The 24,912-nt window shown below is 42.5% G+C and overlaps 1 protein-coding gene across 1 annotated transcript; it reads right to left on the bottom strand.

Annotated features, from left to right (window-relative positions):
- Positions 1-635: 635 nt before the first annotated feature.
- On the bottom strand, positions 636-23,695 carry hsd17b12a (hydroxysteroid (17-beta) dehydrogenase 12a). Its single transcript, XM_028037784.1, has 11 exons — positions 23,342-23,695; positions 12,427-12,473; positions 11,540-11,615; positions 8,671-8,778; positions 7,185-7,249; positions 6,985-7,029; positions 6,586-6,620; positions 5,732-5,813; positions 4,786-4,851; positions 3,712-3,861; positions 636-1,947 (listed from the first exon to the last, which is right to left on the bottom strand). Exons 1-11 carry the CDS (start codon positions 23,517-23,519, stop codon positions 1,807-1,809), a joined length of 993 nt encoding a protein of 330 aa, XP_027893585.1. The 5' UTR covers positions 23,520-23,695; the 3' UTR covers positions 636-1,806.
- Between the last annotated feature and the right edge of the window lie 1,217 nt (positions 23,696-24,912).

The raw sequence follows: 24,912 nt of genomic DNA, 5'->3' as shown, positions 1-24,912 counted from the left end.
TCTGGACATCTACGTAACCAGGCCACTGTACTTCAATTGAACTATACAGAATAAATGTCAATATTTGGAAAGTTTAATTTTTATTTTTCACAGGGGTGTGTTACACTTTCAAGTCTCTTAAAAATAAAAAGAAACATCTAAAAGTGCCTTTAACACACTAAATGGATCATGATGCATTGAAGGAAGGATTGCATCGTCAGCATGTTGGAAAATCTCTGTTACGTTAGTTTTGGGAAATATCATTTCTGCTGCCCAGATATTGAGCAGTTAGCATAGCCACCAATGAGGCCAGATAAACAGTTTTCCTATAAAGGTAAGTAGTTTCTCACCCTTAATACATTTATCAGCAAGTGCATGAGGTTGATTGACAGCACTAAGACCCTCCTCATGGCCCTGATTGGTTGTTTTTGACCAGCAGCTGTGCAATTCATCCCACAGCATTAGTAAGGTCAAGGAGGAGATTGACCTATTCATAGATTACCTGTCTCAACATAGTTTCACTCCATGGCAACAGTTTTAACAAATATGTATAAAAACATTCTGGATAAAAGCTACATACTTTAGCTTTAATAACAAGTAGTACAAAACATGTCTAATTTAAACATGCTCACACACACAAAACAACACAGAGCTTATTCTGCCAAAGTTTTTTTTTATTAACAAACGGTAGAAAAGATAAGCATTTTACATTTGGAACTCTATTTGTAAGGCATATAAAAGACTAGAAAAAAAAATTCACAAGAATACCACAAGAGGTCCAGGTCAGACCACATCATATGGAGTATTGCAGCAGGCATCAAGTATATATAATAAAAAATAAAAAAAAAAACACTTGCATCGTTTGATTTTGAAAATGTAACACTTTGTGGCATCTGAACTAATCAATCGTAAAAAAATTGCAGATGAAAAGCTGATGATGCTACAACCCTAGTTTGGTGATATTAAAAAACTCCAATTAAATATTTGCTCAGCATTTAACAGAGGGATCTGTCAATATTAGAGCCATTCCGATACATTAAAGAAAACTACCAAAAATAACAGTCAAGTGATTGGGAGAAAAAAGAAAAGAGTTCACTATTCCCATTTAAGATCCTGTCATGATAAATCAAAGCAACCACCCCGTCACTGAATCCAACCGTTTCTAGCAATATTACAAGAAAAGAAACTAAGAATTTGAATAGACTAGCATGGAAAAAGCGACACGTCAATACAAATACAACCCACCACAGTGACACTTTAAATAGTCTGCAACACACAAGATTAGCAAACAAAAAAAAAGAAGAAAAAACAAGGGGAATGTAAGCCGAGTAAGAAAAAAACAGGAATAATAAAAGCAGAAACTGCCTGTTTTTTTTAAAAAATATCTTACATTAGTAAAGAGAGCTAGTGTAGGTTCAACGCTGGTGCTGCAGATTTTGTGTTTTACATGTGCATCTTACAAATATACAATAAATAAGTATATATATAAAAAATATGCCCATCACCATTTTTCACTGCCTAATACAGCAGCGTTTGGTCTTCGATTTGCTTTGTTATTTTTCACCGTTAGTGTCGATGACCAAAAAAAGAAAAAACAAACTAGCACTTTATACCACACAACTTCCTAAATTCTTTGGCCACACCTACCCAGACAGACATCAGGGGCAGATTATCGCAGATTTAAGTCTGCTGTGCACGTTTACTCAAGGCACAAAACGGGTTACATTTGAAGGCAGCTCCAGAGGATGGAAGCACACCAACGTACTTCCTTAGGCACAGTCTCGGCCGAAAAAGGAGCGGCTGCCTGTGTCGCCTGTGGCCTTGCCGTTATTCAGTTTTCAGACTGGCTCCGTTCCTTTGCTCCCGCAGCTTCCTCCTGTGCAGGTATCCTGTGCGCTGAAGGCGGTTCATTCTGGCCCCCAGGAAGATTACGATGCTGCTCGGCACCAGCCGGGTGGTCACCCAACCCTGAAAGCAGGAGACATGCGTTTACACAGACACGCAACATTAAACTTTGGAGTCAAATATAGATTAATTTTATTTTTTATTTATCAGATTAATCACACTCTACAGTTGTGATTAACAAGCTTGAAGTATAAATGTGTACAAAGTTGTGGTTTTTGCAGGAATGGTACCCGGGGCAAGCCCCTCCTTCTGACACTCTCCAACTAATTAAATGCAAGTAATTATCTGGTGTTTTATTTATTTTTTGTATTAGAAAGCAGATTATGTAGTCTCCTAGGACTCAACAACTATGGGAAACTTACTCTACTACACATGCATGCTAGTAGTAGCAAACTTATTCACAGGAAAACTGAAAGGTTTCATTTTCTAGTTCTTCAGTGCCCCACTCCTTTATGATGCCGCCCCGAGCAAATGCCCATACAACCCATATCAAAGCCACCACCGTATGCACGTTTTTCCACAAAACTGTTGAAGAAAAATCTTTATTTTCTCAATCCAAGCATTTCTGAAGATTCTCAGTTTTCCAGGTCTTTATCTCCAGGAAGGTTTAAGGAAAGTCATTTTGTTTTAAGAGTCGTCACAGAAACGTGCTTCTCCATGGAGCCTCTGTGATGAGGAGACAGTCGCTTGTCGTCGTCCAGTCGAGCGATTGATGTAATTCGCGCATGTGAAATTCAAGCTCGTACACGTAGATGTGCAAACGTGGGCTGGCAACGAAAAACTTTTTACTTCTGTTGCATAAAACGTTCCGCTTTTGCCGTTTGTTGCTCCCCATGTGTTGAGCCTATAATGCGCTGCTGTGAACTAGGTGGGAGAAAGGCTTTTAGGCCAAAACAGGTAGTTCCATTCATTTGAGCTATGTAATAACACATTAAAATGTTCAGATTAATTGTATGCATTAACTTTGACAGTCCTCTTAAAAATGCATCAAGATTCTGGCAAAGTTGGTGGTTAATTTAATTTGACTGGTTTTGTTGCACAAGCTGTACCTTTAATTATGACAGATGTTTCAATAAGGGTAAAATCTAGAATATTCCAGACGCTTGATAGACTGCTTTGATTTCTTTCAATGTGCTGTTGGAACACCCATCTGTGTCCAAATCTGAAACATTTCACCCAAACCGTCAGACTCGGAAGCAAGGTAATCGGACAATTTGCACAGGAAGCCCCACAGTGCATGAGTTGAAGACGGCTACACATCCAAACGCACTGTGCCGATGCAAAAAGAAGACAACCATCTTAAAATTTTTCAGCTTCACCTTCAACCACGTCTACAAAAAAAGGATTTCAAAAGCCACACCCAAACTTATTTCGTAATGGGTAAAGCAGGCCAATATTAGGATCCCGGACAAGCCCCCACATCAGCACTAAAGAAAATGTATTTACTCCGCTAAATACAAGGGCTGTGTGTGAGGAGACCAACTTAAACCACCATTTTTGATAAAGAGCATGGTCAAATATCCAGCTATGACTAAGCCAGAAGCTGGTTGATGGCAACAAAACGTTTCCCCAAATATAAAGGACTTGAACGTGAAGAGATTTGAACTTTTACACTTGAATTTAGATTTGAAAAAGTCATTGAAGTGGCTTGTGTTCATCCTGGGCAAATATTTTTAATCCATCCTAATAAGGTCCAGAAATTAATTAAACAAATGCCAAACACAGAGTAGAGGAAAAAAGTATTTTCAAGCTTTACACTGAACAGTAATTTTAACTTAGGCATTCTTTTTCAATAACTGTAAATAGATTTTTTTTTGTTTTCCATACCATGACAGCGTGGGGGAAGTAGCCGTTAGTCTGGCTCTGCAGACCCACAGTGTTGAGCTCAGCTGCTACGTAGCGCTCCGGGGTGGGCTTATCCAGGGTGGGCTTCCTGATGCGGGTCATTTTGGTTACCACAAAGAAGGGAAGCACACTCTTTAAAAGAAATAAAAGAGAAAAGACAGAATTACAGCACATAAAAATGCAGTTCAACTTAAAATATCTCTTGCAACATCACACTTATGAACACTTTGGCCACAAGGTGGCATAAGTGCACCACAGTGCTGAACAGAAAAGCCCAGTCTTATGTGAAGCATGTTTCCATCACCAACTACTGTATGTCTACAGCTAAATTTGGCTCTTGGTTCCCCAGAGCCAAATTTAGGCCCGTCACAAGAAATCAACCACATGATAAATTAATGATACATTTGCATGATTTATCGTTGCGCTTTTCTCTCCGTCTCTTTCTACCGAACACAGGCCGGCAAAAGTCTTCAGTCTGGTGATTTGGTCGCATATGGACTTTATTTTTTTAAAGGACAATTTTGTTTACAGATTAATTTTATTTGTCATTTGTTTTGTTTACTTAGTTTGGCTAAAATGTCTTCCAGTATCAGAGTTAAATGTACAGAAGAAGGTTTATTGATCTTTGAGAACGTGTTCTTGGATTACCATTATTATTATATTACCTGAAAATGGTCCTCAGAAAAAGTTAGTTGCAATAACTCGAGGGACGATTTATTGTCCAGCAAAAACTTATGACATTTATTATCATTTTTAGTCAAAAAAAAAAAAATAGATACACTTTATTTCAGAGGAAGGACTTTAAAAAGCTGCACATTTGAAGTCTCCTTCAATCTTGTCACATAAGGGATTAGGAGTTGTGGATCAAAATTCAAGAAGGAATCAAAATTCTTTACTGCTGTAATGTCTACCGGTTTCTCAGCTCCTTACATCAACATTTTACATCAAAACTGCCTGGGCATGGCGTACTCATAAAAACCCCCCAAAAAAACAAACAAAAAGTACAGCACAAGATGAAGTAATGACCCAGTCTCAGCAGACGAGGCCCAAACCAACCTGAATGATGATGCCCTGCCGTCTGTACTCCTCATGAAGGCCGCGGGAGAAGAAGTCCACAAACGCCTGCCAACGGAGGCGTAAAATACAGTCAAGCTTTTCATCAGCAATAAAAAGTCACAGAGAAGAAGGAGCCATTTTGAACATATGGCACTAAAAATACCCATGAGACATCGCCGCGCCGAATGCTGCCGAGTGGTCGGTTTGACCTCGCCCGTTTGTATGTCTGTAACTTAGTGTGGTTTTAAGTTAACTTTTATCAAAGGAGGAGTGCAAAATAAGTCCATCTTTATGGTCGTTTTTTTTTTTTTTTTTTAACTCAGACATTGTTTTTGTCTGGAGATTTTAACCTAAAGTTAGTTGCAACACGTTTCACCGTAACAAAGACTCAACATCAGTTTGCAGTTTTTTACTGTTTTAAGCGACCTACAGTACCTCTGCTTACGCAAAATTTGTTGGTATCCATGGTAGAAAAATGTGCAAAAAGTCCTAAAATAAATGTCTTTGTACCAAAGCATCTCACTGAAGAAGTTCAGGCTGATATCCCTGCTAAAGGGATATTAATAAGCCACCGCGAGGTACAATGTGCATAAAACTTTGTCGTTATTCCACTAATGTCGCAAAGAAAACATTGCAATTGCACTGTGTCCATTAAATAAATGGAATTTTTTTAAAAATCACACTTTAATATGTTTGTTCATGCAATAAGTCACTAAAACCACAACATGATCTCCAAACTGCTTCCTGTCGTGGGTTGTGCCAGTGGCCACATCCGATTACCGATCATCCGACTCGTGTGATATTTTCGCTCCGGTAAATGAATGCACACCAAAGGAAGTCTGGATATTATTATGTTTTTGTTTTAGTGTGACATAATGTTACTGCTGCATCAGGTGATTTTAATGATTTCACATCCTTACCAGACAGCAACGGGTTAAGCGCATACCTTGGTTGCAGAGTAGACTGTGAGCAGCGGGACGGGGTACATGCCGCTGGCAGAGGAGATGTTGAGGATGACGCCTTTGGATCTGAGAGAGAAACAAAAACTCAATCAGTAAATTCGGGAAGAGCAGAACAACAAAGAGAACAATAAATACTCAGAATGAGCAGAACTTTTAGAAGGTGGAGCGGAGAATAAAGTCTGAAAATGCAAACATTTCCCCACTATTTCTATAATAAATTACACCTAAATTCTAGATATTTTCAGACTGTAGGAATCCAGCAGAGCACAGATAAAACAGAAAGCATTCTGTGCATCACATTTCTTCCTCAGAAGCAAACTTCTTTCTTAATACATTTTGATAATTATGGCAAATTCCACAGAAAGTTAATCCTGCACACATACACACAGAGAGAGACAGGGGATGGCAGTGCCCTGTGTGCGTTGCCATGGCAGCCTGTTGCTGCAGTGACGTAGTGAAGACGCTACAGCCTCACACGGCACCAAATGTGCCTCCGTTTCCATTGGCCGGCGGGAATCACATGGGAACGGAGCAGCCAATTGGGTGGGAAGAGCACTTTGTGTGAATTGAAAGCTTGTCAGCATTGGAACAAAGGAGGAGAAGGAAAAAGATGCAGTGATGGAGAAAGAAGAAGAAGAAGAAACAAAACTAATTTCTCATCCCACTTCCTAATGAAAAGTGTCTGGTTCATATATAAATATATAAACAGCATTCCTCTCAGAAGATGATAATTATTTGTGGCGATCCTAGCTGAGGTGTGTGTGCCTCACTCCACCACTCAGCACTCTGCTGTTTGACTGCAGTCATGTCGCAAAACATGGAAGCCCCAACAACTCACCTCTCTACCATTTTGGGCAGCACCAGGCGAGTCATCTAGAAAGCAAAAAAAAAACCCACAATAAGTTCAGTCGGTATTAATAACTGCAAACAAACAATAGCAGGAGAATAAAGATGAAAAGGATTAAAAGTAGCAGGGTGAGAGATGGACAGAAAAAAACAAAACAGCAGAGAGAAAGCGTTGCGTGGGTGGCGAGCACAGACAGTGATGGTGTAGTCCACCGTTGCTTTGGGAACAACTGAGACACTGCAGGTACCACGGTGGGAAGAGCAAGAGGAGGAAGGGGGGGAAGTAGAGGAAAAGGAAAGTATGGAAGGTAAAAGCAACAGGCTGGCTTCGGGTCACGGCTCTTTTGCAGTTATTAGCAAAAAAAAAAGAAAAATGGAGCAGAATCCTCACCTGGCACACAGAGGTCATGTTGACGTTGATGGTGTTTGTGATGAACTGAAACGCAGAGAAAGTATGTTCAGATTCAGAGTTTAATAATAATAAAGTTGAATAATTAAAGAGGTATTTGTTTAAAGAAAGAAAAAAAAAAAAAAAAAGACTCGATTTCAGGATATTCCCTCCACCCCCACCAGTAAAACAGATTTACTCACATTTTCCAGATCAGGAATATGGAGGTAGTACTCAGGGTAGGGGTAGGAAACACCTACATTATTAACTGTTGACAGAAAGAGGGGAGGGAGAGGAAAATTTATCCACTGTTTTTATAAAACATGTTAGAGCTTCAGAGTTTAAAAAAAAAAAAAAAAAAAGAAGAAATAAATCATCTCCATCAACCACAGGGTGGCAGCAAAAGCCAGCAAGCACGGGGAAGGGATTCACAAAACGGCAGACACAGCCACACCTTGCAACCAGTGGAGCAAAACTGGTATCATAAAAAGAACAAAGAGTTCCTTAAATGTTCAGCTGAAGAGTGCAGCGTGAACTCTGTAGATGTACGGCCAACGTCACCGCTTGGCGCACGCACGCACACACACACACACACACACACACCCACACACCCCTCCCTGACTCCGGGGATGTTGTTAAAGCGACAGAAAAATAAAGATTTGTTGAAATGTTTCTGAATGACTTCAAGAGATAGTGCAGTTTTTTTTGCCCCCCCCAAAGTAATCTCGGCAATCTCAAAGTAAGTATGAGATTTTATGTGTCTGGTCAAACGGTCATAATACCCGACTGAGAGGGTCTGGATGGAAGAAGACATGGTACCATGACACAAATAAACCGATCCAAAGTCAAACTACAAGAGATGTCCCATTTATGCAATTTCAAGACAATTCCATCTCCTCATTCAGCAACATTCACAATGTAACCAACAGCATAAAACACAAACCCCAAAGTTTACAATAGTAAAGCTAAGCTAAGCTTCTCTCTGTGGAACATGTCAGGCTCCAACACTTTATGAAGATTTAACGAAATCTAAAGAGAGATTCTCAAATTTTTCCAATTGTATTTTTTGGTTTTACGGGAGACGTTTTAATCTCTGGCATCTCTCTGGGATTAACGCAGGTCATAATGTCAAAATTATACACTTTTCCAGATTCAATCATCTCGATTTTGAGTTTCCGCCACACCAGCTAGGAGACTTGCGATTAGGCTTAAAAAGAATATTTCTAAAGAATCATGACACGCAGGCTAAAAGAAGAGGATTTGCTTCTGCAGGATTCGAAGGCGTTTCATAAAAACAACAAAAGGACTTGAGGGATTTTCTCCATTTATGCATCAAAGATCGGATCCCCAACCTTCATCCGATTTGTATAAAAGCGGCAAACACAGATCAAATAACATGGTTGGTGCGTTACTGGAGGGAGTTTTTTTGATGGACTTGAAGGGAAGACATTAAAAGTACAGAATTTCCTGTGCTGGACATCTGAATCTGTGACCATTGAATACAGATTTTCAAAATCATCCATGTGGGATCCAAGATGTAATCATTAATAATAATAAAAAAAGAAAACACAATTGAAAAGGAGAGTTAAGGAAAGTTACACGAAGCAGGACAAATATCGACAGATACTGCACTATGAGAGTAAATTGACACGGAGAAATAAATGAGGAACAAAACAAATCAGCTCTTACCAAGAACACCAATCTCCAGATCAGCCAGTCCTTCCTCAATTTTGGAGTAAATATCCAGTCTGCAAAAGTCGACAGCGATCGTCCTGGTCTCCACCTTAAACTGCTCCTCTGTGAGAGGAAAACAAGAGTTCATCTGTTTCTCAGTAACAATTACGCAGAAAGGTGAGAACGTTTTTTTTTTTGTTCTCAAGAGGAAAACAAATAAAATAAAAATAAGATGGTTAAAAGCTTGGGACTTTTTAAAGTCCCAAGCTCCCTAAATTAGACCCAACAGGATGTTCCTATTACAAGATTTGTTCCCAGTCAGTGTCAGACATGAACTGAAGAGGGCGCTGTGCACCAACAAACTAGAGTGGTTGTCTTCTTCTTATGTTTGACGCGTCTGCTGCAGTTACAACCCATTGTCCAAAGACTCGTTTAGCAGAGGATGAACCTCAAACATGAGCTCAGTCAACAGAGTCGGCTTACGCTCTACAGATCTGGGTCCAGAAAAAAAAAAAAATTATTTAACAAAAGACAAAGTATAAAAAGTGGGAGAGAGTTCAACTACAACAACAACTTAAGGGTGGACTACAACGTAGAAAGTCTGAAACGTCCGGCTGACTTTGACAAAAGTAGTAAGAGTCTCCTGTATGTTGAAGACGACAAAGATCAGGGACGAAAACAGAAACTCCCGTGGTGACTTTGTGAGACTGTATAGAAGAAACTGAGATTGAAATAAGTCTGCGTGGAACATGGCGGAAAAAAACCCCAAACGCACAAAAAAAACAATCACAGGTGGGACAGGGAGGGTTGCCAGGTTACGTGTCAGGCAGGTTGGGTTTCTCAGGCTAATCGTGAGGAGCCGCTCCTCGCTCGTGACTACCCTTCAGCCCCCTCTGTCGATTGGAGGCACAACAGGGGGAAACCTGTCAGAAACGGATGGGAATAAGACGGCGAGTCGCCGAGAGAGGGCACCGTTGACGGAGGGACGGGGCACGCTCGTCATGCAGCCAAAATCTGGACAGAGGGCAGAGAGGTGGACAGATCCCCATCGCAGGCAGGAGGAAATGTGAACACAGAAACAAGTTGGTGCAGTTTCTCGAAGCAGGGCGGATATTAATATTAATTAATTAATTCTTCCCTCTGAACAAAGAGGAAGTAAAACAACAGGTTTGTTGTGTACGCAACCATTTCATCACCAGTCGAGTTGTGCAATGCAAAGAACTTGTGTGATTTTTAATGTGCCACAGCTGTGGCACATTATTCCGTGAAAGGCGAGCCACTCTTAAAAAAAAAGAAACGATAGCTTCCTCCCCTTTCCTCTTCAGTACCACGCTAACAGTTGCTGGATAATCTTCCTGTGACTTGTGGAGCCCCAGAACCGTTTTCAGCATCAGTTAGGTGTCAAGAGGAATAAGGGTGTTTTCACACCTGATAGTCTCATAGTAGCGTTGGTTGGATCTGGGGTCAAAAGTGTAACATTTGCTTTCACACCGTTCAAAGGTTTTGGTTAATCTGGCAGTGCAAACTGTTCACTCCCTCACCTGTGGCGGCGCTGCACCAAGAACTACTGAAGCAAATGACACAAAAAAAAAAACACTCTGAAGACGACGCTGAACGCAACTTCTTCACAGAAAGGAGTCGTGTCAGATTTTAGCGGTTGTGGAATTTCTTTTGGGCCTGGTGAAAGACCACCAGCCACGTCTACCTCCAGAGGTAAGCCCACACGTTTGAGTTGGTTGCAATTACCCAGAAAACCCTGCGCTGCAGCCCGCTTCCTGCTATTGAAGCGATCTTCGTTCACATATGCATTCAAACCGCACCAGAGTTTACTTCAAGCGTACTGAGACCAAGGTTTTTTCAGGATTGTACTTTAGGTCTGCATCAGAGTGCAATTACACGTTCACACCTCCCCAAACCAACTGGACTGTCTATGCAAGTGAACCAGAGTTCCTTTGAAGTGGAACAAACAAGGCTGTTTGTGAATGAACCTTAAGAAGCTATCAAAGAGACAAATGTTTTTATGACATGCCAGGTAGCCAGAGCATGACTGATGGCAGATAACAGCCTCAGAATCAAGTTGCTGTTTTGTCACTTTAAGCTTTTCACTTCTGTCGGTACCTTTTTGAAACTGGAGTACGTGATGAATGATGGTTTAATACGCCGATCATTTTGAAAACATCAACCTTTTATGTCCGGTCCACTCCCCTACTCCAACGTCTCTCTGACCGGCTTTTTAATTCTATAGTGAAAATGGAGATTTAAGGAGGAGCAGCAAAAACAAATTAGGTGGATTAGCAGTGATTGCTAACAACTGATGGCATCCAGGACATATTGTGTTACTCTGTCTGTCATTTCTGAAGACTGAGCTGTTAACATTTCATGAGAGTCATGAGAAGGTCATATAGTCTTCAGTCAGAGGCTTCGTCAGCTTTGTTGCGAGACTCAGTGCTACCGGAGATCGTTCCATCCACAGCAGCTCTCTAGAGATACTTGGATTATCGGAGTTGTGACAACATTTCATTTTGGGATAAATAAAGCATCTTTGAATTATGATCATTAAAAGCATGGAGGTTAGAAAACAAATCTCCAAAAATCTCCTATTTCAGATCTCTGAAATAGTTAAGCAGACAGCTCAAAAAGACTGAAATCAGCCAGAACATCCTGAGCAATCTCTACCCTCCCTGTTTGGAATCCAATAATCTATTCTGCTAAAAATACATTTCAAAGTTTTAACGGAACAAATGTCAGAAATCTATTTTCGACATCTGACAAACTGGGGAAGCAGTGCAGACGTGCAGAGCGTCACCTCGCTCACACGTCCAGCTCCCAGGCCCAAACAGAAACCAGCCGCCAAACAATCAGCTTCATTCGGGTCAACACTTACCAAGTGACCTGGCGACGTCATCCAGCTTCTCTTGGGAGCGACTGATCAACATCATGGCGAACCCTCGACGAGCCAACTGCAAGTCAGAGAGAAGAAACCGGAATCATGTCACACAGCCTGATTACCGTGATGATGATGATGAAGAACAGGTAGTTTTATTACTGATAGTGGGTACAGAGGTGGTCAAATGCTCAACATGCTTTTATTGTAGAATAGCTGAGAGGTTAAAGAGGTGAGAGACTGCCTTTTTGTAAATGGATACTATAAAAAAAAGAAAAAAAAGGTACCAATCTCATCTGAGGTACAAACAGCCAAAGGTGCATTAATAAAAATTTTTTAAAAAGATCAAAATCATATTCGACTTGACTGGCTCCGATCGAAAACCCCAAAACTTAGACTGCATTTAAAGTTCTGCACTTTAGATTTATCACTAAAGGATCTATATATTAAATCAAATAAAGATAAGAGACATACGCTTGGATGGTTCCAATCCTTTTTTTAAAAAAAAATTGTATCTAGTGAAGATAAAGTAATCAAGAAACACCTCCACATATTTTCTTCTTGCGCACATCATAGAATCGTCCTTAGAATTAAAAATATCAGAAATGACTGGTCAGACCTACACAACAAAAACCAGCAATAGCTAGAAAACAACCAAATCTGTGCAGCTTTTGGATGTAGGATTTATTATTATTGTTGTTGTTATCACCACATTTGGGTGCAATGAGTCTGTGTGCACTCAGATATGCCTGCACACTCTCTCCCTACTGTGACCTGTGAGTGAACAGAGTATGTGCATGAGTCACAGATTTTCCAAGAAAGGAAAACAAACAAACAAACAAACAAAAAAAAAAAACCCAGTAGGCCCAGTAGACAGGAAGCCTCACCTCCTCCGCGTAGGACTTCCCGATGCCGTCCGTGGCTCCCGTCACAACTGGGGAGAAACGAGAGGAAACGAAGCGAGAGGTCAGTGGAGGTTAATGTTGACAAGCTCACAGTACAACTCTGACCAAGGTGATATCAAGAGTCTCAAAGCTGGGACGTAAGATATTTCAACTGAAATCACAATTTCCAAGTGTGACAAATATAAGCCGACCGTTACAATGACTCAGTCACACTTCAATGCAGGAAGAAAAAAACAACAACGATAACTAGTGACTGAATTTCCTCTCGATGAGGCAGTCGCAAATCAGATCTTTGTTCAAACAAAAGTTACAACCCAGCAGCAGGTTTAGCCACTTGCATCAGTCAACGCCTCGTTATGGAGTCAAGCCAGAAGATCTTACTGTGCAAAAAGACAGTCGACGCAAATTCAGTTGAACACACCCTGCAATAAAATTCACCTGCTGGGGAAAATGGGTTGGATATGGAAAGTCTGTGCATCCAGATGTAGAGGTGTTTCATTAAATCAGCCAATTTGAGCTTTTTGTGTGTGTGTGTGTGTGTGTGTGTGTGTGTGTGTGCGTCAGGTTTGTTCTTTCCTCACTTACACTCCTGTCATGTCCTGAATAATACACATTTTCTTGTCATCCCCCCATTTTGTTCTCAGTTGGTTCATACTTTGTTCAAATAAATGAGAAAACTAAGACAGCAAGTAACCAGACAATATTTCTGCTTTTTAAATTGTAAACATATTGCTGACTTCAAAAATTGGGTAAAAAAAATAAAAATAAAAAATCTGCATCACACACACTGTCTCCATCAAAAAGGATGGAGACAGTGTGAAACCAAAAGAAGCCCTAGAGGAAGGGTGGGCTACTCGAGGGCCAGTCTCCTGCAACTTTTAGATGGATCTCTACTTCAACACACCTGAGTCAAATAATGAGGTCATTAGCAGGAATCTGGAGAACTTGACTGCACTCAGGAGGTGATTCAGCTGTTTAATTCAAGTGTGTTGGATCAGGGAGACATCCAAGAGTTGCAGGACACCGGCCCTCGAGGACCAGGATTGCCCACCCCTGCGGGTTGGTTTGAGGTTACAGATCGGATTGCTCTTTGCCAGCCTCATGAAGACGACATCTATACCATGACTGAGCGTGTGGACGGCATGTACTTCTGTGTGAACACCATCCCCACCAGAAAAATGATAATAAAATAAAAAAAACTGATCTAAAGAAACCGATAAAAAAAAAAAAAATAGAGCATCTAGGGTGCGAGACATGGAGTTACCGAGGAGCGTACCGAATCAGCTCAAAGTCAAGATCAGAGGGCGAAGAATCCTTCCTGTCCACAGCTTTCAACAGCTCAGAAGGATCTTGGATTAACATGAGCTACAACATTTAGCTTGGTATCAATAAAGTTTCTTTTTTTATTATTTTGAGCAAACCCTATACTATACTTTGCTTTTTGTGACGTACTCGTCGATGCTCCCTAGTTCAGAAAACGAGCGGGGGACAGAAAGTACCGGCGGCAAGTCAAGTGTGGAGAAGAAAGGGTTTGGTAAAAGCAGCCGATTCTCGTAGAAGTCGACAGCAGGAAGGGCTGAGGAGACGGAGGCAGTAAGAGCTTCACCTTGTCAAGGGAAAAAAAAAAAAAAAAAGAAGCTATTTTTAAACTTGTGCTGCCCATCGACCCCAACCAAACTGAATGATCAGAGAGCGCGGTCATGGAGTTTAGTGCTGCTTACAAGTGTACAAACGCATACACACGATGTGTTGTAAAAACATCTATCTACATGTCAATATAAAAAGGTATTTAAAAGACATGAAATATAAAAAGATTTATGCAGGTAGAGGACATTCTCTTGCAAAAGGCTAAAAAAAAAAAGAAAAGAAGATGACAAGGTGGGGGGTGCGGGGGAGACGCAGAGAGGAGGGGAGTGATGACGAACATGGAGAGGGAGGAAGGAGGGTGAAGTGGGGGTAGGGAGGGATCCTAGGGGTGGCTAAAAATAGAACTGGAGCAAAGCAAGAGAACAAAAGAGTGGAGATCTACAGAATGGAGATCAGAGCGGAGGAGAAGAAGAAGAAGAGAGAGAATGAGAGGAGCTGGAAAGAGAGAGCAAGAATCCCTGGTTATTTTTAAACCTCCACCCTCCCTCCTCCTTTACCCCCAATGTTAAGAATGAAACGCTCCCAGGCAGAAAAGCCTCAATGGGCTTGAACGGGTCGAACCAAATCTGGTTGAGGCTGCAGCTGCAGGTGGAGGAGGGTGGGGAGGCTACAGATGCTGCAAAGAAAAATGGCTGAGGAGGAAGAGGGTGGTACCCCCTGCCGACATGAAGGGAACAGGGGGTTTGCAGCAATTAAAAAAAACAAAAAAATAAACGCTGGACATACTTTTATAGGAAAGAGAATCTGTCCAAGTGGAGGAAGACCCTCTGACAAACGGCAAGAAACTCCTTCAAGGAACCAAGTAAAAGAAATTCACATTTTTAACCAAAGTCTCAATGCATCAGAAACTCGTTTCTCCCTCCCCCCAAAATGGCAGTCAGGATGCACTGGACCGACTGGCGATCAGGTGCAAAAAGAAAAAATGTTGCTCATTTTTGGGAATGGAGCAAGAATGCACCAAAATGCACGTACGGCAAAAATGAGCTTGAACCACGACATACGCACACTCACGTAGATGAGCAGTAATGCAGGAATGCTCTCCGACCTCAAACCAGTCCGTGTTGACCCGTTCGCTTCAGACTGACGTTCCTGTCAGACACGTCGTGCATTTTAGGAATGCGGTTTGTAATTTTCCAAGTGTGCGCTTCTAATAAAGAACCTCCACTGTGTAACTGTTTGGTTTTTTTTTCCCCTTTACATGTAAATTAGATGTGATCTGCATGAAATAAATATTTCCCCCCTGAACATTATTTTTTTTTTTAAAGGGTTAAAAGCAGGACCACACTGATACGGGTATTTATCCAACAGGCGGACAGTCGCGGTACATTGAAAATCTGCACCGCAGAAATTGTCCAGGAACTCAAATACGCGTCCCCACATTTCAAGATTAAACATCTTGATTTGTCACCTTTTAAACCCCGATTACAATTTAGCTGCTTTAACAGCAGGAGGGAATTACAGCGAAGGCGACACGGAGGCGATTTGCCCGGAGGAGTCGGGCAATAAAATAAAACACACATGCAGCTTATGTTTATTCACGCAACCAGTTTCTGAATAGCGAGCCTCCTCACATCCATTATATAATTTCCTCAATAAATATTGCCCAGCAACCGAGTTTGTCTCTGCTGCGTTCGAGTCCTAAGAAATTCATCGCTGTAGAGAGAAAAATAAATAATAATGATAATATCAGAAGCTCATTATGCCTTTTCTTCATTATTAAAGCCCCCCCTCCCTTCCCGTCTCCCACACCTCACGTGACCATCGCATGACATCAGTGACATGAAGCTCCAACGTAACAAAGGCGGTGTACGCAAGCCGGCATGTTTAGTGACAGCAGCACTGACGACAGCAGAGCGTGTGTGTGTGTGTGTGTGTGTGTGTGTGTGTGTGTGTGTAATGAGGGGGGCTGGCTGTTGCCTCGCTGTCCATGTTCTGCCACCCATACCCAGCACCTTCTGAAGGAAGCGCTCCCAACGTTGCAGGGATCCGGTGTGACCTGAAGGGGGCGCGTTTGCACTGCACCTCAACACATTCAGGAGGTGTAAGACACCCCCCCAGCCAGCCTTCTCCGTCTCCCCCTCCTCTCGTTGCCCTCTCCTGCCTCCGCAGCCGAGCAGCCCCTGCCTGCAGCTCGCTCACTATTCTGACGGTCTAAAAAAAGCAGCCAGGGGAGTAAAAATAGCAGCGCCTGCACTGGCTCGTCCGGGAGCTGCCTGCCGCAACACCCGAATACCAATCGGATCCCTCCCTCGACCTCCTCATCACCGCCGCCACCTGTCACTGTGGCCGCCACGCCGAGGAGGAGGAGGAGGAGGAGGAGGAGGATGCTCGGTCCAGAGACTTCCACCCAACCCTGCATTACCGCTGCAAGCACAGAGGACAGGGACAACACCGGCGTTAGTGAAGCCGACTGCAAATAGGCTGCAGTCATCATGATGCTCCGCGTTACATAATCGGTCGGTACCCGTCCCCCAAAATAATAATAATACAACCTTAGGGGTGGACATTTATCGTATCATTTATCGTCTTAAGTTTCTTAGGATTTTGATTGATCGCGGTGACGATAAATTCCAATTAACGATGTGTTAAGTGGAATTTATCGGGACTTTTAAGAAGTCCCGAAACTGACCGTATCCTCAAGATTCTTACTTTTACGATTTTTCCCTTCAATAAGAGCATGAATAAATATGAAAAATATCTAGTTCCTGTGTACAAATCACACTTCTTTACAAATGGGGATGTTTCTCAAGAGCAACATATTTGTGGAACCAGGATTGCTGTGCCATGCAGTCACCGAAAACAACAAAAAAGTAGTAATAAATAGTTCTTATCACTTCGTTACAAAACCACAAAATATGTCTTTAAGTCCATATCGCCCACCTCTTCTCGTCCTCCCCACCGTTCACATTCAAAATACAGAAATGGGCTGAAGGGGGAGGAGGAGGAGGGAGGGGATCAAACCAAGACTAAAATAAATCTCTATCAGGCCAAAAGGAGACTGGAGTGAAGAGGGAAGGGAGGGAAATAACAGAACATGTACTTCAGAGCTGCTCAAGATAAAACCTGCATCTATTTTGGGGGAGAAGAGAACAATAAATAATTCAGTTTTTCTTCCTTTCTAAAAGCAGCAGTGTAGCTCCAAAGTGACAATTACAAGCAGCCCTATTCATCTCTGCCTACTTGTTTTTATTTGTTTTAAAAACTTCATTATGGAGCAGGACTCCCAACACCTATTGTATGGAGAAAAAGAAAAAAAAAAATCAAAAGCCGTCATTTGTATTTTTTCAATCTCTTAATCCTGCAGCCAGAAACCTTTAAAAGCCGGCCTCTAACACTAGTTAAAAGTTCAGCTATTTGAACCCAACAATGGGTTTATCTCTCCAGATAAACTCTCATGTTTATCTAGAGAGTTTTTGCAAACATTTGGGCACAGCCTAGGTGATGTAATGCGATAACAGCGTAACTTGACACAGAACATTCCTACCAGAACGTCCTAGAAGAACTATCCGAAACTGAACGGACCACATTTTCTTTGGACAAGCAAGATGGCGTCAAGCCACGCTGGCGGTTCAAGCTTAACCTGCGTGACCGAGACGGTTGCACTGATGCACTTATCTCTTGAGAGGTGAGATAAACACACCAATATGGTAAGGAAATGGTGATTGCAAGTGGGGATGTGTTGCAATTCAATTTAATTCAGTTTCCACAGAGTTAGCAACTTTTATAAACCTTGAAAACAACAGGAACAACTTGTTTTCAGGTTTCCTTTCTCCAACACATGCAAACATTTCTCTTCCACTGTCCAGATGTTTTCCTTCAGACGGTAAGGTACATTTACGCTGCAAACAAAAAGTAGCGCTAGTCGATGCAAGATATCAGTATTAATACAGAGTCGCCGCAGGCATCGGACCGACTTGGTAATATTGATGTTTTGTATCGACTATCTCTACTCTCTTTGTTTGCAGCATAAATTTACATTTAACTAACATAATGTTTCAAATACTCAGTGTCAGATTCTTTTGAAATTTTATTTTAGTATCATGCTTCTCCCCCAACTCTCCTTCAAAGATTGTTTCAATTGACTCTCAAACGATAATATTTTGTACTTTTTTATATCGTTACCATTTGTCATGTTAGTATGTTGAAGTATTTTTAGACCTTTGCTCAAATTCTGTCCTGGATTTGAATTTAAAAAAATATTTTTTTAAAAAATTCAAACCAAAAAATGCCTACAGATCAGACGTTTAATGATATGTCAAACCCAACAATAGTAATAAAAAGTATCAGTATCGGCAATATGGGCTCTGTATTTATGATATCATAGTGCGTCTCTACAGCAAGCTATAGTTTCATTTCAAAAACAAGCATTTAAGACAAGTAAAACCTAACCACGGAAAGAATTGCTTTAAACGTCACACTTTTGATGCTGGCATTCAGGAATGTCAAAGCAACCATTATAAAGGGGAAAAGTGAGTCTTTTTAAAATGATTAACCAAATGTAGGGGAATAAAGAAATGCTAAAAACCTACTATCGTTATTACCAGCTGTGAGAGGGCTAAGAAAAAGAAAAAAAAAAAAAAAGGGACGGTGATGCAGAGAGGGATCACTTGAGGACGGAGAATGTGTGCGAAAGGTCAGAGGAGGACTCGAACCGGTCGTTGCGTTTCCTCCATCCCGGCGACAGAGCGTGTTCACGTGAGCAGCCGTGCGCGCTCCCGCTGCCCACACACGTCCAGAGCACGCGAGGGAGGGAAGCACATTCACGAGGATGAAAGGAGAGACCCCGCATCCATTGAGACGCGCGCGAGGATGGATTTCATTCACATGTGTGCCCATGGAAACCCCGATTCATAAAGTGTTTCCTTCAGTTAAAAACGGATGTCCGTGTTCTCAGAGGCGCCGTTTCTAAACTGGCATTAGAAACAAATAATGTTCCCATTATTGCCTTTATTGTCGGTTCGTGAGTTGTGCTGATGAATGGCTGCATCCTCCTTGCATAACAACAGACATTTTCTGAATAAACTGATGTCAGAGAGGAAGTTGGGGTGGAAGCGGAGCAGCGTCCCATCAGACTCCCATCCTCACACAGAGAAAACATTTTTAAAAAAAAGCTTCCCTCGGTCTAAATTTATTTCCCCTCTAATGACGTTTTACAAGCAGGCAGCGGAGCAGACGCCACTGCTCGATTACATAATATGGCAAGCTGGAGTCTGACGCTGGAGGAGAAAGGGAGGGGGAGCGAGGTAAGCCCAAGGAGTGCTGCAAATCTGACTAGAAAGATGTGAAAATGATTTGAAAAAAACCCAAAACGTTTTAACAGCTTAGAAAACTACACTAATATTTTCATTTTTGCAAAGTGAATCTGACTTGAGCATTGGGGGAAAGAAAAAAAAGGGGAAATACTTGGTGTGGAAGTCTAAATTCAGATAAAATCGTTCAGATCTTCAGGATAAATTAAGTTCATCTTTCTTATGATTTGTACAAAAAAAGTACATGATGATAAATTACAGGTTCAAAACTCTCACGCAAAAAAAAAAAAAAAGGATTTGTAATATTAGAGATCAAGTTCCTCTTGTAAATTTGCATATTGAATTACTTCTTTTAATATGTCATTCAGTATTGAATTACATGAGGTTTTTTGTTAGTGGGGGAGTTACTGAAGCGGTTTTTCACCTCAGTTGTATAATTATTGTACTCGTTTTTGTCCATAATTTACGTTTGTGTCGTTTTTATTTTGGAAGTAAACAGCTTAACCTTATCAAGAAGATACAGTCTGTTTTGTTTTTGTAATCAAGTGGACAACGAGGGAGGGGACGAGGGTGAATTGAGAGCGTCAAGCTCATGGCTTCATCATCAGTTAGGAAGCTACAGCCTGTCTATAAGAAGAGAAGCAGAGGAAATAGTTTTAATTCATGCTGCAATGCTCCTATTCTGCCACTAGGAGTCCCAGTCATCTGAATAGAAACTCCTGTGGAATCCCTGAGCTGCCTGTAAGAGCTGCAGAGATCCACACACACACACACAAGCTTCGGAGTTTGTTTTTTTTTTTTTACCACTCCGTTTCTCAACAGAGACAAAAACCCGTCCCTGTTAAAAAACAAACAGAACACCTTTATAAGAAAGCATTCCTCGTCGAACTCAAACCTGTCCAACCAGGAAATGCCAGTTACCATAACTACCAGGTAATCAGCCAAGTCAGCAAGATTTTTTTTTTCAGGCTTGAAATCAAAACAAGCAACTCCTCCCCCCCACCTCCCGACGATATGAACAACACATTCTCACTCCCGACTCCTCATATATTGACGAGTTGGGACTAGTTCTGACCATGCGTCAGTAGGGCACCCCCTTCGCGTCAATATGTGACGATTTGGGAAGGTTCCCTCAGCGTCACATGTTGATGCGTCGGGTACCCCCACGTGTCAAAGTGACGCGTCAGGGGGTACCCGACCCGTCAACATGTGACGCTGAGGGACCTGCACAAGCGTCAATATATGATGAGTAGGGAGTGAGAATGGGTTGAAATGAAATAATTTGTTGCCGATACTTGATTTTTATCACGATTTACGACCTCATCAGCAAATGTTCTTGAAGTACTGGCGGATTTCTCGCGTGGCTGCAGGAGTCAGCACCATAGTTGCTCGTAGAAACTTTGTGCTACAAACCGCTTCTAGCACAAACTGTGTTTTTTTGGGCACAAATTTGATTAAACAGACCCTCCACACCCTGAGGCTGCTGTCAGAGTCGTACCTTAAAGCGGGCGAGTCAAACTCATTTTGGGCGACATGAAGCTAGGAGTGCGTTAAGAAAAGCAGCCATTACATTGTTGAAATACAGATATCTGCATTCCACGAGTACTTAGAAGAATTAAAACAATTATTTGCCATTCTTTCACATCGACACAACTTGGCATTATATAAATAGAAACTGATTTGATCGATAAATATTTAAGCACAATTTGTTTTCTTGAAAGACCACATAAATGGTAATCGTGAGCCAAATTTGGCCCATGGGCCTCAAGTTTGACATGCAACTGTGAATAATATTAATGGGGGGAAGGTATAAATGAACAGCATAAAGCATCAAGGTAAGTTGAGCTGTGGTGGCTATGGGCTAAACCAGAAGTTGGCCCCCTTAACTCATTCCGCTTAGGGCCTCATAATTTCTTGGGTCGGCTCTGGTCACAAGACACTGCCATTACACGTGTGTTGCCAAAAACTCAACAGGACGCACACACACCTACACTTCTGTGGGATCCAAGATAAAGTCGACAGTTTAATAAGCACTGCTGGTTTTGTTCAATTTTCATCATTTCGTAACCAGATCAATTTACTTTAAGTAGGCCCCCAAATTAAGACTTTTAAGAGGCGATGCGAAGCTGAGCAGGACTTCAAACTTTTGTCTCATTTAAGAGGCGATGCGAAGCTGAGCAGGACTTCAAACTTTTGTCTCATTAAATTAAGGGAAAACTACTTTAAAAAAAAAAAAAGAGAGCAATAAAAGTGACTCAGATTGAAACCTTTAAGTTGTTGAGTCACCCCCCCCATTGTGTTTCGGAAAAAGAAATACAAAAATCGCCACCGCCGGCTGAACTGGCTGCACAGGCGCCTCAGGTCCAACCTGCTGAGAACAGCTCATCCATGGCGCACAGCTTACACACATACACACACCCGTTCACCCTAAGACAGCCATCCTTTTAGCCGTTGCGATCGGCAACGAACGTCAGACTCGTCAGACTGGTGGCGGTCACTGGTTTCAGGGAGTGGCATGCAAACTTCACATGTTTCGCAAAAGAACATGCGTGGAAAAGTTAGGATGAAGGTAAATCCACGCTGCGGCTGAAGGGGCCAGAGCCCTGAGTCATGCTCGATTCGCAGAAAACAAACACACACAAAAAAAATGAATAAAAGGAGAAGAAGAGGGAAGAACTCTGCAGGAGGATCACAATTAATATGCATAATGAGTCACTTCTTGTTACGCAGCACGCAGGACAGAAACCTTTTGGTAAGAAGTTAGTGCCATACCTGAATATAAATGGCTTCCTTCTCTGGGTGGAGAAGAGAAGCGGGTGGAGGAGGGTGGGGTGATCAGAATCTGTAAGACCCAATTGATGACGATGAACAAGCATGATTCATCAGTGCAGCGGCATTCCTCCGCATACTCCGTCAGAGCCACCAGCGGGTGGGGAGTGCATTAGTCATTCCTGAAGGGGCAAGAATTTATCTCCCCTCTTATAGAAGCAATTAAAATCATATAGACAACATTTTTAGAGGAGTTCGGAGAAGAACTGCGTCAGAATGGACAGCCATCCCAAATCACCAGGTTCTCCTTGGATGAAACCGGCAGAATACCAACATTATCCCGACGCCAAAGAGAAAGAACCCAAATAAATAAATAAATAAATAAAATTTGCGCAGCAGTCTTCACCAGAGACTGGAGAAGTGGGTCAAAACCAAAGAGGGGCGACACCACTGCTCCCAGTATAACAGAAACTCCACCGACAGAATCCAGACGGAGTTCAAACATCCGAGCAGCATTTCAGGGTGAAGCGACTCCAAGATGACGAGGGACTGAAGACGCACGCGACAAAGACGATGGACCGACAACTTTAATGGGACACGTGTCAATCAAAAGCGTCGGAAACTCTCCAGTCGTGGGTCGCGTTTTTTTAACTACAAGGTACCTGGATTTGTCTCGCAGTCTGTGGCTCAGAGATATTTATTGTCATAAAAAATAAAAATAAAAAAAATGTTGAGCGCTGACCCCCACACTGAAAAGTGCGCATAGCCTGCGCAATTTCGGCTAAAAAAAAATGGGGCACCCGTTCCCCCCCCAAACACACACAGACACACACACCACTTTACCCCTCCACACGGCTCCATTTTGGGGTTGATTGGGAGCCAATTGAAGCCACATGGTTTTTTGTTTGTTTGTTTCCCCCCCAAAAAGTGGAGCAAATAAAACCCCAAAATCCTGTCAGTCAATTAGCAGCTCACCTGCGCCTGTTACGCAACACAAATCCTATCCTTGAAGTCAGTCACCCAAACCTCACACAACCTTCCCCTTCTCACTCCTCCGACATCAGGATGCAGCTTCTTTCTTCTTCTTTTTTTTTTTTTTTTACAGAGGGCAAAGTGAAGTTTGTACCTTCCACTTTTTTTTTTTTTTTTTTGTGGTGGGCGTTTTGTGTGTCCGCCATGTAACTGGCAGGTGGAGAGGAGGAAGAGGTGATAATTGCTGAAACCCGACTCACCTGCCCATTTTCCCAGCCTCGGGGTGAGAAGCTGCCCGTTCCCCAGGATCCATATCCTAAAGCCGGTCAGCAGCCTGTAGAGCAGCCACAGAGCCAGGGAGGCCACCGTGAACGCGCCGACCCAGAAGAGAGGCGTCTCGGCCCGGCTCATCATCTCATCCACGCTATCCCGGTTCATGGCAGCGGCTTCTCGGTGACTCCGGCTTGTGTGTAGTGTGTATGTGAGTGTGTGTGTGCGTAATACTGGAGACCTCAATTTTTAGGCAATGTGCTCTAGTTTCCAAGCCACAACGTGAGAGAGAGAGTTCCTTTATAAGGAGGTTGTAGCATCACACACACACACACACACTCTCCTACCTCTCTCCCTCCTCCTTGCCCACACCCCCTCCTCCAACACTTGTCTAGCCTGATTTGAGGGTGCCACGCCCACTTCCGCTGCTCACCGGCTGCGGCAGGCGTCCCTCTTCCAGTCCGCCTCACCTCATTGGCTGATTCTCCACCTCAATCATCCCCCGGAGCTTTCTCTCATTCATTAGGTTTTTCTGTATGGGGGAGGAAAAAAAATAAAAAGAAAAGCGTTCGATTCGGAACCCGGAGCGGCGCTGTGATTGGAGCAACGCTGCGGCAGCGTCCCCTTCGGGGCCGGTGATTGGCTCCCGACGCGAACAGGTTGGACGGTTTCAGTTAGAATTATGAAACCCTCCGAACCCACGCTTTCTATAAATAAATAATAAAAAAAAGAAGAAGAAACTGCCCATACCACTTTATGAATGAAACGGTGCTCTCATTGGTGAGGAATGTGCGCGTGCCTCCCGACCGACGGAGACGGTTTGAAGGCTCTCCATTGGCTGAAGGGACGCCAGTCTGTGAGGTCAGCTAAGCGTGACTCACTCCACTATTTTAGGTATTCAGTCTGCACCGTGCTGCTGGAAATCACAACAAAAAACAAAGAAAGAAAGAAAGAAACAGGTGAAGGTGAACATCCTGGATTCACCGATCAGATCCGGCAGAGCTGCAACTATGAGATTTAAAAAAACAAAAACAAAAGAAAAACAAACTACAAACCCCAGCTGGAACATCCGCCCGAACTCTCGCGAGATTACCCACTAGTATTTCGTTCTCCCATCCAAAACATTGGGATGTGATGTGTGTGTGCGGGAGTTACATAAACATTCAGGCACGCTTGTAAATTTCCATCGCTTTTATTTCACAGTGTTTTTAAAATTTCCACACACGCTTGTTTACAGAGAATGCATGTTCCACGAACAACTGTCACAATTTTTTTTGTTGTTGTTATTTTTATTTTTCAGGAGAAGAAAGTGCAGGAATAAACTCTCTCTCTCTTTCTCTCTCTGCATGCAAGCCGCCATGCTTCTTCTCCCCATCACCACCACCACCCCTCTCCTCCCCCATCCACCCGTCCATCCACACGGGGCAAACCGAACACGAAATGCAGGCAGACCGAGGCTCCGGGGCTGAAGGCAAAGCCTGTCGTGTACTCTGCACAGGGGCGAGAGTATAAAAATGGGTCCGGATCCGAAAGTGAATCGCGCTGCTGTTCGCAAAATTGG

This window comes from Xiphophorus couchianus, chromosome 2, assembly GCF_001444195.1.
Source record: "Xiphophorus couchianus chromosome 2, X_couchianus-1.0, whole genome shotgun sequence".
In the NCBI taxonomy this organism is placed as follows: domain Eukaryota; kingdom Metazoa; phylum Chordata; class Actinopteri; order Cyprinodontiformes; family Poeciliidae; genus Xiphophorus; species Xiphophorus couchianus.
This window is presented reverse-complemented; position numbering and strand designations above follow the sequence as displayed.

Coding starts and splice junctions, on each gene's coding strand:
- hsd17b12a (XM_028037784.1), bottom strand. CDS start 23,519: ATGAACCGGGATAGCGTGGATGAGATGATGAGCCGGGCCGAGACGCCT. Junction 6,621..6,984: donor ACATGACCTCTGTGTGCCAG/GTGAGGATTCTG, acceptor TTTGCTTTCTAG/ATGACTCGCCTGGTGCTGCC. Junction 5,814..6,585: donor CTGCCCAAAATGGTAGAGAG/GTGAGTTGTTGG, acceptor TTTCTCTCTCAG/ATCCAAAGGCGTCATCCTCA.